General features: G+C 37.3%; 1 protein-coding gene across 1 annotated transcript in view; it reads left to right on the forward strand.

Moving 5' to 3' along the window:
* The first annotated feature begins 3,554 nt into the window (after window positions 1-3,554).
* Window positions 3,555-13,790, forward strand: part of LETM1 (leucine zipper and EF-hand containing transmembrane protein 1) — a 1,101,007-nt gene continuing 1,090,771 nt past the window's right edge. The window contains exon 1 of the mRNA XM_044062295.1: window positions 3,555-4,084. Coding sequence (XP_043918230.1) covers window positions 4,000-4,084 — 85 coding nt within the window. The 5' untranslated portion in view covers window positions 3,555-3,999. The remainder of the gene's footprint in view (window positions 4,085-13,790) is intronic.

Genomic DNA, 13,790 nt, shown 5'->3' on the forward strand with positions numbered 1-13,790 from the left:
TAACGCATTTTTGGCATTATGTTTCAGACCATGCTTTTGATATCAGTTATTTATTTGAGAAAAACCTTCCTGCAGGATGGCTATGTAATTTTGGGGATTCAGTGACTGCTCATAGCTTGTAATAATCTGCAAACTTAGTCAGACAGAGCTCTTTGGTATTGGCTTTTATTTCAGAAAAGTAGGTGCCAAACAAGAAAGGTCTCGGCACAGAACCCTGGGGGACCCCACTGGTGACTGGTCTCTTTGTGGAGGAAACTTCCCTTATTTTGATTATCTGCATCCTATCTGTGAGCCAGTTGGCAATCCAGATTGTGACATAGGGGTTTATTCCCAGGGTATTTAGCTTTTCTACTATGCCTGACTGGGGAATTGTGTCAAAAGCTTTGGCTAGGTTGCTATATATTGCGTGTACTGTTTTGCCTTTACCCATTGCTTTGGTAACCTTTGCAAAAACAATCTACCAGGATGAGTAAGCATGACCTGTTCCTGGCTCCTGACAAATTCAAACTGAGGAGGATCTAGTATATGGAGGTTCCCTTTGTCCCGATTCATTAATTCCATGATAAGTCTTTCCATGGCTTTGCATATGAGGCTGGTCAGACTTATAAGTCTGTAATTGCCTGGGTTTGTGGAAGGACCTTCCTTATGCAGGGGAATGACTACAGCAGTTCTCCATTTACATGATACAAAAACCTGTATGGAGGCTGAGATTGAATGGTGTTGTTAGGCTTGTGGCGAAATCGTACTTCACGCTATTTAAGATGCATTCAGGGATATTGTCAGGACCAATCAATGTAGTATTTTTAGCTTTTGATAGCACTTTTAAGACTTGGTCTTGTGTGATAGCTGAAGGTGAGCCAGTGTCAGGTATATCTTGAGGGATAAATGGAGGGTAGAGTTAGAGATTCATGAACTGGCCAGCAGGTTAGCTATATCTTCAGCCTCAGTATAGGTAATATTGTTCACATTCAGCTCATTGCATTACTGCATTGTGCTTTAGAGATTATGAAAATAACTAAAAAATGGCTTGTGATTGTCTTTGGCTTGGGTAGATATTTTCGCCTCAAACTTGCCTTTGTTGGATTCTATTAAGCTCCTAAGTTGTTTCTTTAGCTCAGTGACAAAGGCCCAAACATTCTGGGAATTACTGTTTACTTTTGGTCAAAATTATTTTCCTTTTATTAAAAACCTTGTTGATATTATGGTTCTACCATGTGGGTTTGTTTCTGAAGTTTGCTCTGTACTTGTTCTTATAGGATACAGCTGCGTCTATGCAGCTGTTTACATGCTGGCATAGTGTGGTGGCTTAAATTTCTGTGTTTTCAGTGGAGTTAATTGGGTTGGGTGGAGATTTGAAGCTTGCCAATTGCCAATGTATCACTTAGAAGTAGGTAATTTGTTTTAAAGGAAAATTCCATCCAAATGTCCAGGTTTTCTTTCCAAAACATGATTTTCCTTCCCTAGAACTCAGCACATACAGAAAACACATAATTTAATAATTTTTCCATTTGTTTTATGTCTAAACTTATTTCAGTTTATAGGTTTATAGGAGATTACTAGGCTAACAGCCCAAGAGCCCTTACAGGCTGAAACATATTTAATCAGAGTTTCCCAGTTTTCAATAACTAGGTGAATGAAGTTCACATAGGTATGAGCCTATGGTGTGGTATCTAATACCGACTGCCTCTGTCCATGAGAACCATGGGTGCTACCCCAGGAGTAAATTTCCAATTATCCATCCATTGATCTAGGTTGCTTGAAGAGGGTCAGGGAAGGGTTTTGCTTCACGTGAACGAGAAACTTGTTCTAGAGAAGGGGTGCTCTCTGAGAGATGTATTTGTTTATGTCAGAGGTTAGGTTAAGCTCCCCTGAAACAAGTGACCCTCATGAAACTTGATTTACGAATGTGTACCATTTCCATCAGGGCCGGATTGGAGACTGCCCTGTAGGCCAGACACAGATCACCCCTTAGTAGTCTGTAAAAGACAGAATACAGTGCTAGGGCTTTCAGTCTTTCCACGTACGACTTGTTTTTCATACCCTGTATCTTCTCAGTGAGAAACCTCTGGGGTCGCTCCAGCTGTTGCAGATGTCTAGTGAGGTACATGCAAAAGGGTGCAGTGTACTCAACTATTGGTTTGATGAGGCCCAAGCACAATGGACTTATAATTTCCTTTGATCTGGATACCATGCTCTTACATATGAGTTGTGCCACAGAGGAGGACTTTCTCACCACTGTGAACACATGATTGCCGAAGTTCAGATTACTATCAACCTGAGTGCCCAGATAATGTGCCACTAATTCAACTCTTAAGGGATTGCTGTCTGTACTGTAATTAGCTGGGATATTTGCTTTCCCAAAAGGAGTAATTATACATTTTTATGCATTTAGTTTCACTCCATGGCTCTGGCACCAATCACTTGTCTTTTGCCTTTCTTTTCTACATTTGTTTCATCATCTGTTTCATCATGAAGACCACTCAGAGTGGCTAAGTAATTAGGTTAGATAAATTATTCCAACTATGGGTCTTAAACAATGGCATTCACACCTCATAATAAGTGTAGCATGGAGGCTGAATAAAAGCAAGGCTTTCAAACTTAGTTTTTAGATGAAAAAAAATTCACAGTTCTTTTTCTATCTATTTACAAATTAGTTATCTTGAGTGCCACAAAGAAAGGCAATATTTCATGTTACACTTCTTATGTTTTATCAGTATTTGATTTTGAATGTATTTCTACACTGTTGTTGTTGTCTTTCGGCTTGTATTCTTTTGTAAAAGTTCATGTTTTTCTGGAGTTTTGCTATGTCATTTTTCTACTGCATACAGTGTTTTATTGAGACAAGTCAGTGCGTTGGGAAAGCAGATTAACATCAAAGACTAATTCTAGCTTCAATATTATTTTATTTTATTTATTTATTTTATTTTACATTTGTTGACCGGACTAGTCCAGCTGGATATATGTCCATTTTCAGTGGAGGCCCGGGGAGATAAGCTCCAAAAATATTAAAAATATGTGAATGCAACACATACAATCTTAGCCCATGTTAACCTCTTTAAATCACAGGGATTGTATTTCTTACATTTCATCACCGAATTAGAGTTGTTACTTTGAAAAGAATAATAAACTCAGCTATATTCTCAACCCGGCCCTTAAATACTCCTTAAATTTATGTAGCAGAAATTGTCACTATCCATCACACACACATTTCGTTTTTTCATTGTGATTCTGCTTTAAAGAAATACCTAAAGGTACCTTGTGTGGGATAACAGTAACTGCAATTATTAGTAATTACCTAATACTCAATAGTACTGTGTCTTTAAGGGAATTACAATTCCTAATGAGTGATGCAACCAGGACAAGGTGGAACGTTGTGTTCAGTATACCATCTAACAGCAATGGGTTATGTTGTGTTCACTTTTTTAACCACTACGTAATGCATTCCTTCAACCAGTATAAAAATATATGATGATACTTAAATGTGCGATAGTAAAGCTGCCGATTCTTGGTGGGATACAAATTAGTGTTTTCTGGTCGGTGTCAGATGGGATATATTCGTACAGCTTACTTTATATCCTGTTTAATGTAAAATATAATTTGTTTATATCGTTGTTTCGGCGTGCTGTTAATTGTGGATTATTCTAATGTATTGTAAAAATGCTGAGTAATAAACTTTTTGTTAAATAAAAACGAATTCTTAATTTTAGTGTAATCGGTCAGCAACCATGTTAAACTTTAGAAAACGCAGAAAATTCAAGCATTAGAGTAAACTTACTCGGTGACTAAAGCCAGTCAGGCGAGGATAGAGGCGGAGTGGATACAAAACGTGTATATGACGAAAATAAACGAGGCGGACCAAATAGTACATTGCGATGTTGGTGCTCGGCCGGAAAGGAAAAGAGAAACGGCTCGTGTCTTTAGGGTGTGAATTCGAATATGAGACAACCCATCATCTCAAGAATTTAGCAAAACTTAGGCTTTTTTCCAGTTGTGGAAAAGATGTCGTTGCTTTTGGTAAAAGGCTCCTCTTGGCGGTGTTTGGCTAGATTTCCGAGCAGAGCTTTCTATGGAGCGATATCATCAGGTAAGACTGTGTTACATATTCGGTCACCTTCATTTGTTGTGATTGACCTCAGTGATGGTTTATATGGCCACAGTGATGGTGGTTGACATCTTCGAAGGACGTCTGTCAGACACATTCTGCTTCTACACTGAAACAGCCCGATTCGGCCTGCTACAGACAGTTTTCAGTAATGGACTTGGAGAATAGCAACATACCGGGCACACGTGAGTGGGCTGGGCTCGGCTGTTTGCTGGCAATGTAGGGCTAAGGCAGCAAAAAAGTGGGCTGCCTTAGTGTTTGACATGTCTGGCTGTTGACGTGCAAATGGATCTACGTTGTGGAGATTTTAGTGCTGTCAACGTGTTCTGGGAAATTACAAACTATCTTTATACTGTCTTAGTTCAGCTTCTCTGCACTGTACACATTGTTGTATTTATAGTTTATATAGCTTTTCTCTTTTTGAAGTTGTCTTGTGTCGTGTTTGAGAAGTTCCCCGTTAACAAACAAAATCAGAATAAAAAAAAAATAATTGTGTGCAGTGGGGGCAAATATTATCCCCCTCTGCAGCATGCTGTTGGTGTTCACTTTATCTGGCATAGCTTTAATGAGTGTCTAACACTCAAGTGACAAACTACATCAGTATCCAGTAGGGTTTTACAAGTCTGAATTTGTTTACAGGTTTACTGGCTATGAACTATACGTGCGTACGTACTCTCGACTTTGATCCAAAGGTCCAGTTACATTTCCGGAAGTTAGTTGAATGAAAGCTTAGTGTTCTTGGTGCACAATGATTCTTTATCCCCTTCTTGTTCGGAGCAGGCACTTGGCCTCCTTTCATCATGTAGTTCTCCGTTACCATGGCGTCTCTTTTGAAGCCGGGTAGCTTGACGTACGCGACTAGCTGATGTACCTCCACGTGGTTGTGAAAATTTTCTGCTGCCATCTCGGATTTGCCTTGTTTTACTTTTTGTAGTTCTGTTGTTGCGTTTGTAGTATAACAGGACCACACATTTTGTGCAGTAGCATTATGATTTCTTTGATGAGCATTTTGTGATTTTTATTATAACCTATTTGAAGTTCAAATGGCAGCCTGATTGAAAGTTGTGCAGAATGTCAGCAATACTACAGTAACAGTGGAGATGAAAATGGAAATATTCTCCCGAGTTAGCTTGTATGTGTATACAAGCAATTGTCATTTTAAGGTTAATGCTATTTAGTACTTATGGTGTGTGTATATAGATATGTATATATGTATGTATATGTGTATATATAGGTTCATAGGTAGGTACTAGGCTATCTGCCCTAGGGCCCATACAAGCCTAGCCAAAAAATGTACCCTGGCTTTCGCCACCCAAGAAAATTATTTTCATGTGCCCCTGTCGTGCAGAGCCACAGAAGTGATCCCCGGGGTGAATTTCCCATTTCCCATCCAATCATCAAGATTTTTCTTGAAGAGTGCTAATGAGGAGCTCTGTTTGACATAGATAGGTAGTCTGTTCCAGAGTATGGGAAGTCTGTGGGACAGGAATCTATCCCTCCAGCATGTTCTGTTTATTGTGGTGACAAGGTTAAGGTCCCTAGAGCGTGTAGCTCGGAGGGATTGGGATTTCTTTAAGTGGAGCATGTCCAACAGCTCTGGGTTTGACATAGCTTTGTATGTTAGGCAGAGATCGCCCCTGAGTATGCGATGGAGTAAAGCTGTAGTTTTTTGAGACGGTCTGCATAGGGCATATGTTTGAGGCCAGTAATCGTCTTTGTGAGGTATTTCTGTGGTCTTTCCAGTTGTTGTAGATGTCTTGTGAGGTACATACCAAAAGGGGCGTTGTACTCTATAATGGGTCTAATGAGTGATGAGTAGAGGGGGAACAATGACCTCTTTTTTTTCTGGATGAGAATCCTTTTGTGATGAGATCAGCCACGTAGAAGGATTTCCTGACCACTGTGGCGATGTGATTATCAAAGGAGAGACTACTGTCCAAGGGCGGCCCGTGCTATTGGACTGCCGGACTGCAGCCCCCTCAACTTTAAAACAAAGAAATAAAAAGAAATAAACAGGAAACATTTTTTTAAAAAAATCGTGGTCTTCGTGCATGTGCACTAGTCCAGACCAGGGGCGGCTCATCCTATCGGACTGCAGCCCTCCCACCTAGACAAAAGCAAAACAATATCTGTTAAACTTAAACACAAAATTCACAAGCACTGATCCTGACTGCCTTACCAGCAGTCCAGATAAGGACAAACAGGTACCCAGCAATCATTGCTGTGAGATACCAAGATTCTGTGCGGTGACGACCGCACCACAAAGAGGAGCTCCAGACTGCTTCAGCCACAGTCAGAGCCAATGCGAGGACTGAGCTGCTCTCGCAGGACTTGTGAGACAGTGCACGGGCTTCAGCCAGGAGCAAAGGTGTGTGTGCTGAAGGAGCTGATCACTTACTTGGGCTGGTGAGTACCGGGTCGCTGATCGCAAAGGGTATGTGTAGATTGCTTCGTGTGTGCTAAAGGAGCTGATTGCTTACTTGGGCTGGTGAGTACCGGGTCGCTTCGCTGGTGTTCTTGTTTGGGCTGATGAGTACCGGGTCACGTTTGGGCTGAAGTGGCTGGTGAGTACCGGGTCGCTAATCACTTTGCTGGTGTTCTCATTTGGGCTGAAGGAGCTGATCGCTGGTGTTCTCGTGGTCGCTGATCTAGTTGTTCACTTTGGCTGGTAGGAGTGTGTGAAGGAGCGTTTGGGCTGGTAGGAGGTGGTCGCTGATTGTGTGTATGAAGGAGCGTTTGGGCTGGTAGGAGGTGGTGTGTGTGAAGGAGCGTTTACCAGCCCACTGAAAGATAGTAAATCCCCTAAAAATGCATACATAATGAACATTTTGTACCTGATAGCACGTTGGGCTTGTAAAGCAGTTTACATTTGGATTTTAAAATTATAATAGCCTTAGCTAGATGTGTGATAATACATGTTCACTGCTAGCCCTAGAGAGATTTGTTTCTCCCAGAAAAGCAGTATGCTTATGTCAGGGATTTGTATTCAGAAATGTGGTTACTATAGCTACATTTTGGTATCGTGTCACTAGCGACTTTAATAAGATAGGGTCCCTAGCTATTTTGCATGATGAAAATGACATACTTTTACTTGTGCATCTGTAAGATGTTCTAAGCTTCACATATGCTGACATAAGGAGGTGGTGTGTGTGATGCCCCAGTTATTATATACTGGTGGCTAGAGAGAACAAATGGTGGTGTGTAGAGGTACCCAGGCTTGAACCCTGTACCTTGTATGAAGGTGTTAAGGACCTGAATTCCCTACCCACCACCATTTATAAAAAAAAATTGCAGATTTTTTCCTCGTATTTGATCTAATCTGTTCCTCATAATATCTGTGGTTTCTAAATGTTGCAATGCTTGATATTTGATGGTGCAGTGGTAGCATTGTTGCCTCACAGCTATAGGTTTTCTGGTTTGATTCTTGGTTGGGGTGCCTTCTGTGTGGAGTCTGCATCTCATCCCTGTGTTTGTGTGGATTTGCTCTGGTGTCCTGCCATTTTACAAAGACATGTGTCTGCAGTATTTCTCCTGGGCCTCTGCTTAAAATTATCTTTGTTCCGTCAGAAGTAAAATTCACAGACATTTGAATTTCAGACTTCATATTCTTCAGAAAATACATAGTCACACAACCTTTTATTCTAGCAATTTTGTAAGTTTATAAGATGAATATTTGAAATTTGTCCTTATTTTTGGACTGTATTACCCCATTATTGGCTCTGTCCAGGTTTTTTGTGCTAAGGTTGACAACTATAGCAAGAACTGAATTCACTGAATATGTCTGAGGGCTGTATTCCCTCATTACTGGGTTTGTCCAGGTGTTTTATGCTAAGAGGTTGACAGCTATGGTGAGAACTGAATTCATTAAATGATAGCCATTTAAGTTTCAGTCTTCCTCTCTTTCACAAAGCAGCTGATTTGTTGTAGTGGTATGTTGCTCTGACTGTTTTGCACTGGGGCCTTGGCAGTAAAATGTATGGTGGTAACAGCATTTTATTCTAGCAACTTTCCAATATTATACAAGCAATGTGTCCCTGGTTTTTGACCCCCCCCCCATAAATTTATCTTTTTCTAGATTTCTTGTGCTGCGAAGTTGAGATGCAGTTGAGTATTGTGTAGATTTTACAAGGAGCTGATAGCTGCAGGGGAAGGGAAGTTTAGTGCTGCTTATGCGAAGTCAGCTTGCATTGTTAATAGCACAACAGGTTGTGTACTTGCTTTTGATGCAGAATGTTGTTGGTTCTACTCCCACAAGGGGTGAATGCTGCCATACTGAAAAAGTTAAGATGCTAACTATGAGCCTGTTATCAGTCTGCCATCCATTTCCTATTGCAATATGACTAGCTTATTTTTAATGTAATATAGGCAATTTATTCCTCGGGCATCAGACACTTTAATTTTTCGATGAAACTATGAAATATAAAGGTGTTTGCTAGCAGCAACCTCTTCATTAGTTACAGATTTATTTAATGTGGAATTATTTAGATGACTTTTTTACTTCAGAGATTGTGCATATTTACTGATAATGGTGGACTGCAGAATTGTGCATATTTACTGATAATGGTGGACTGTAGAAGTTTGAGTAGACTTTTATGATGGAAATGTTCTGAATTGGGCAGTTTTGTCATTATTGGTGCATGCGTGGTTGTTTCATTGTTTACTGGAAAAATGTTCAAAACAATAGGAAGGTGTATCAAAGAGCACATGTATGTTTCATATGCAAGGGGCCTATGATTTGAAAACAGCCCAGAATTAATCTTTATCTGCCACTGGTAAAATGTATTTTCTTTGAATGTGGGTTTCAATGCTGTTTCAATGAATGTAAGTTTCAAGGGCAGAGAAGTTTTAATGCTAAGTTTGTTTAGCAGATGTCTTAGTGTTTGTGCTGTAAAATGCAAAATAAAACTTTCAAATGAAGTCCAAATCATCATAGAAGTAAATCAGTATGCACATTAGTGTTTATGGTAAATGGAGTGAAATAGCCAAGTAATGAATCATTGGAATGGCTGCAGGGGGAGGCTCCATTCGACCATGATTTTGTGAGGGGGAAGGGTGGCAAACTTAGCCCTAGCTGAACTACACCTCCCAACTGTCCAGATTTTCAAAGAATGAATAGATTTTTGCTTCTTATTTTTGGTTTGTTCCTCATAAAATTAGTGGTTTTCTGGCAAATCATTTAGGAATTAAGTCACTAAATAATGACACACTGAGTTTGACTTCATAACCTTCAGAAAAATGCATGCTAAAATAAGACCTGTTCTATCAACTGTCTCAGTTTATACAAGAACAATTTTTAGTACTGTTATTATGTCCCCCCAATATATTTGGCCTTGTCCAGATTTATTGCATTAACAGGTTGAGAGGTACATGCAAATAAATTGCTTTATAGAATTAGGCATAGCCAAACCTCTCAACTGTCCCTGATTTTGGCTCAAAATGTTGCTCTTCCCCTAATAATCCCTCTGCAAAATAGCAATTTTGGAAGAAAACATGGAGGGTTTACAATTAAGAAATAACTGTAATAATCAGAGTTATAGATTACTTTTATTTCAGAAATGCATGTAGATTCTTTTATTTTGTCAGTTGATCAAGTTAGCAGTACTCATATTAAAGTGTCCCTTCTTTGACAGGTTCCCAGTTGTATTGTGTGGCTATTTTATATTATTACATCACATTTTTGGTCCATTTTTCATAAAATTGTGTTATTTTTTTTGTCAAATTAGTGACAAATCATTAAAGACTGAAGTTAGAAAATAATGACAGACATTTGAGTTTCAGATTTCATACCATTCAGAAAATTCATACTAATGCAAGCCTATTATATTATCTTTCTAAGTTTATAAGAGCAATATTTAAAAAATTGTCCTTATTTTTGGGCCTTTGTCCCACTTCTTTGTATGGCTTTGTCCAGATTTCTTGCTCTGAGGTTGAGAGGTATGACAAATTTGTTAGGGTCATCACAGTCAACCAGAGACATTTCAAATTGTGACATAGGGGAGTGACTCTGGATGTGTCGAAGCAAGGCAAGGAGTAGTTATGCAGTGTAAATGTGCGAGTATCCCCTCCATCCAAGGTAGGCACAAGTACTAGAGTGGCTTTTCATCTGTCCTTGATTTTTGCAAAATGGTCTGGTTTCTGTCATATTTTTTGTACTGTTGATTTATGCTTATTACTCAAAGTGACTGTTGCTTTGTGTTTAAGTAGCAATACTTTAATGACAATCAGGTACGCTTGGCTGAGATTGTAAGATGCAAGTAAGCTTCCTTTAATAAGCATACTGTTAAAGAATTGCCAACATCGAAAGCCTTTCTGTTGTTGCCATGTAGAGAATACTTAGCTAGATAATGTATAAGCCTTGGGTATTGAAATGCATATGACAGTATTAGTAATAAAGGACAGGATTACATTATTTTAAGAAGCTAATTACACTGGAGACTTCCAGTCATCTCTGCAGGCTTTACCCGTAAACTAAACAGCATGCCAATCGTGTGGTCCATAACCTGTACAGTAATCCTTTTAAGCAATGTATCTTGAGCTTCTTTCTTGTTTGCTTTTCATTTTTTACTTTGATCATGTTTTCCCCATGAAACAAGTAGATAGTTGTCAGGCAGCAGGTCTTTTTTGGATAAGGAACATTTTTACAAGTGGGGGCATCAGAGATTTCTACTTTCAGCATGTTACTTGGTACTTTAATAAAGCTGAATATAAATTATAATTAGAACTGCAGTGCAAGAAGTGGTTTGAGTAGAATGCTGCTTGTTTTTCTTATACTTGATTTTGACTGGCATTCCAGTGATGTATTTAAAGAGTAATTATTTTTTCATGCCTCACAACCTTTTTGTTTCCATCTAGATATTAAGTAAGCTGTCATGCAGCCAATGCATTAAAATATTATTTTTTTCTTCTACACTTCATTTTGTCTTGATTGGACTTGCATAATGACGGTTTGGCACACAGGATAGCATATTTAATTAAAGTTACAGTTTTTGTGGTTTTGAGCATAGCCCCTCCCCTTTTTAGATGGCCACACCCCTTCCCATTGACCCCCTCCCATTCAGCTGTCCCCTGCAGCCCACCTTTGATTTGAAGTCACCAGCCGCCACTGCTACTGTCCACCTGTGTCCCAAGGTCTCATCACATTTTCGGCATTAAGTAGACTACCAGCTATGTGGTAGTTCATGGGTACAGAGTTTTTACCAAAGGGGATGACAGTACACTTCTTGGCATTGAGCTTCAGGCCATGGCTTTGACACCAGGTATCTGTCTCATTGAGGCCCTTTTGTAGTTTGTCCACATCGTTAGGAGTTTCAATTATGGCTCCTAGTTTGCAGTCATCTGCAAACTTTGTTAGCCAAAGACCTTCTGTGTTGCCCTGCACTTCAGAGAAGTAGATAACAAACAGGAGAGGACCCAGGACTGAACCCTGTGGTACTCTACTTGTCACTGGTCTGATGTTGGATTTGGAATCCGCTACTTTCACAGTGTGGGTTCTGTCCGTAAGCCAGTTGGCAACCCATCTTGTGACATAGGGATTTATATCTAGTTTAGTGAGCTTATCTATAATTCCAGAGTGAGGGATGGTGTTGAAAGCCTTGGTGAGATCTAGATAAGCTGTGTGAACCATTTTACCCTGATCTATGGCTTTGGTGACTGCTTCAAAGAAGTCAATCAGGTTTAGGAGACATGATCTGCCTTTTACAAATCCAAACTGTGTAGGGTCCAGAGTTTGGAGATTACCAATGTCTTTGTTTATGATTTTCCCTGGCAACCAAAAATGAGAAGACAAAAAATTTAAAAAAAAAAAAAATTTTTAAAAAAAAAGGAAACAAAAGGAAAGAAAAAGAAAAGAAAAGAAGGAAAAAAAAACTAAAGAAAAAAAAAATTTATTAAAAAGGGGGGGGTTTTTTTTTTTTAAAAAAAAAAAAAGAAAAAAAAATGGATGGGAAAAAAAAAAAAAAAAAAAATAAAAAAAAAATTTATGGGGGATTGAAAAAAAAAATTAAAAAAATTTTTTTAAATATAAAAAAAAAAAAAAAAAATCAAAAAAAAATAAAAAAATTTTTTAAATATATAAAAAATTTTGAAAAAAAAAGGGGATAAAAAAAAAAAAAAAAAAAAAAAATATAATTAAAAAAAAAATTTTAAAATAAAAAAAAAATTTATAAATATATAAATAAAAAATAATAATAAAAAATTGTTGAGGTAATAAATAGGAATAAATAAAAAAATTTGGGGGAAAAAATAATAAAAAAAGAATTGTTTAATAAAAAATTTTAAAAAAAAAAAAAAAAAAATTTGTTAAAATTTAAAAAAAAAATGTAGTGTTTTAAAATGAGATTTAAAAATAAAAATCTTAAAAAAAAAATTAAAAAAATAAAAAATTTTTTAATATTTAAATGTATTGTAAAATTATTATTTATTTTTTTAAATTTTTATAATAAATTGATTTTTATAAACTTTGATTTTTTTTAAAAAAAGTGATATAAAAATTATTATTTTAAATTTTAATTTAAATAAGATTTTTTAAAAATTATAATGAGAGTGTTTAAAAAAATTATATTGAAAAATTTATATTAAGGGTTTAAAATATTAATTTAAAATTTTAAAAATTTTTATGATTAAAATTATTTTTAATTTAATTAATATATATTTTTTAATAAATTTTTAATAAATTATAATTGATTTTTTTTAAAAAATTTTTAAAATATTTTAAAAATAGTGTTTTAAAAGTGTATTTAAATTTTTAATTTTGGTTTAAAAAAGGGGGGGTTGTGTTTGGATTTTTTAAAATTTTTTTTTTGGGTTTTTTTTAAATTTTATTATTTAAAATTTATATAAATATTTTTTTAAAATTTAATTTTTTTTTGTTCCCCCCCCCCCCAAAAAAAAAAAAAATCTTTTAAAAGAAAACCCCCAAAGGGAATGGGAAATCCCACCCCCCCAAATTTTCCTTTTTCTTTTTTTCCCCATAAGATTGCTTTGGACTCCGGGGTGTTTGGTGCAGGAGCATTACAGGTGATACTGATACAAAACCTACTTTAGTATTAACACCCCCCCATTTCCAAAGTGAAAGGAATTTTCTCCTCAGGCAGCTTTATAAAAAGGGGAGAAAACCAGTCCCTTTGGGGTAAAAGACAAACTTAAAACTGAATATTTCAGTATCAGGAAAGAGGCTTTGAGACCATACTGATTTTTCACAAATTTGTACAAAAGTTAAAGCCCAAAAATGGGCTTTAAACCCAACTGTTATCTCCATTTTTGCATTGATAGTAGTCCCTACCTATCAATAAGTTACCCAGAGGGCATTTTAAGCAGCCAGTGTGTCGGCTTTGCCAGCCCATTGATTAATTAACTGATCCTCTGTCAAGCAGAGCCAATGAAGTGATCCCAGGGGTGTTTTTTTTTACCCATCCACTCCAAGGTTTCTCTTGAGTGTTGGGTAGGGCTCTGCCTATGTAATTTGGAATTTTGTTCCAAACATGGGGAGTCTCTGTGAGGAATCTATCCTCCAGCATGTTCTTTTATTGTTGTAGGTTTAGCTCACTAGACCAGTGACTTGGATTTCTTTAGGGGGAGCATGTCCATCAATTCTGAGTTGGACATGGCTTTGTAAGTCAGCAGAGATCACTTGAGTAAAATGCCACTGAGTACAGCCGAGTTTTTCAGTCGGGCTGCATAGGACATGTGT

The sequence above is a fragment of the Protopterus annectens genome, chromosome 2.part1, assembly GCF_019279795.1.
Source record: "Protopterus annectens isolate FY-2018-M chromosome 2.part1, PAN1.0, whole genome shotgun sequence".
Taxonomy (NCBI): domain Eukaryota; kingdom Metazoa; phylum Chordata; order Ceratodontiformes; family Protopteridae; genus Protopterus; species Protopterus annectens.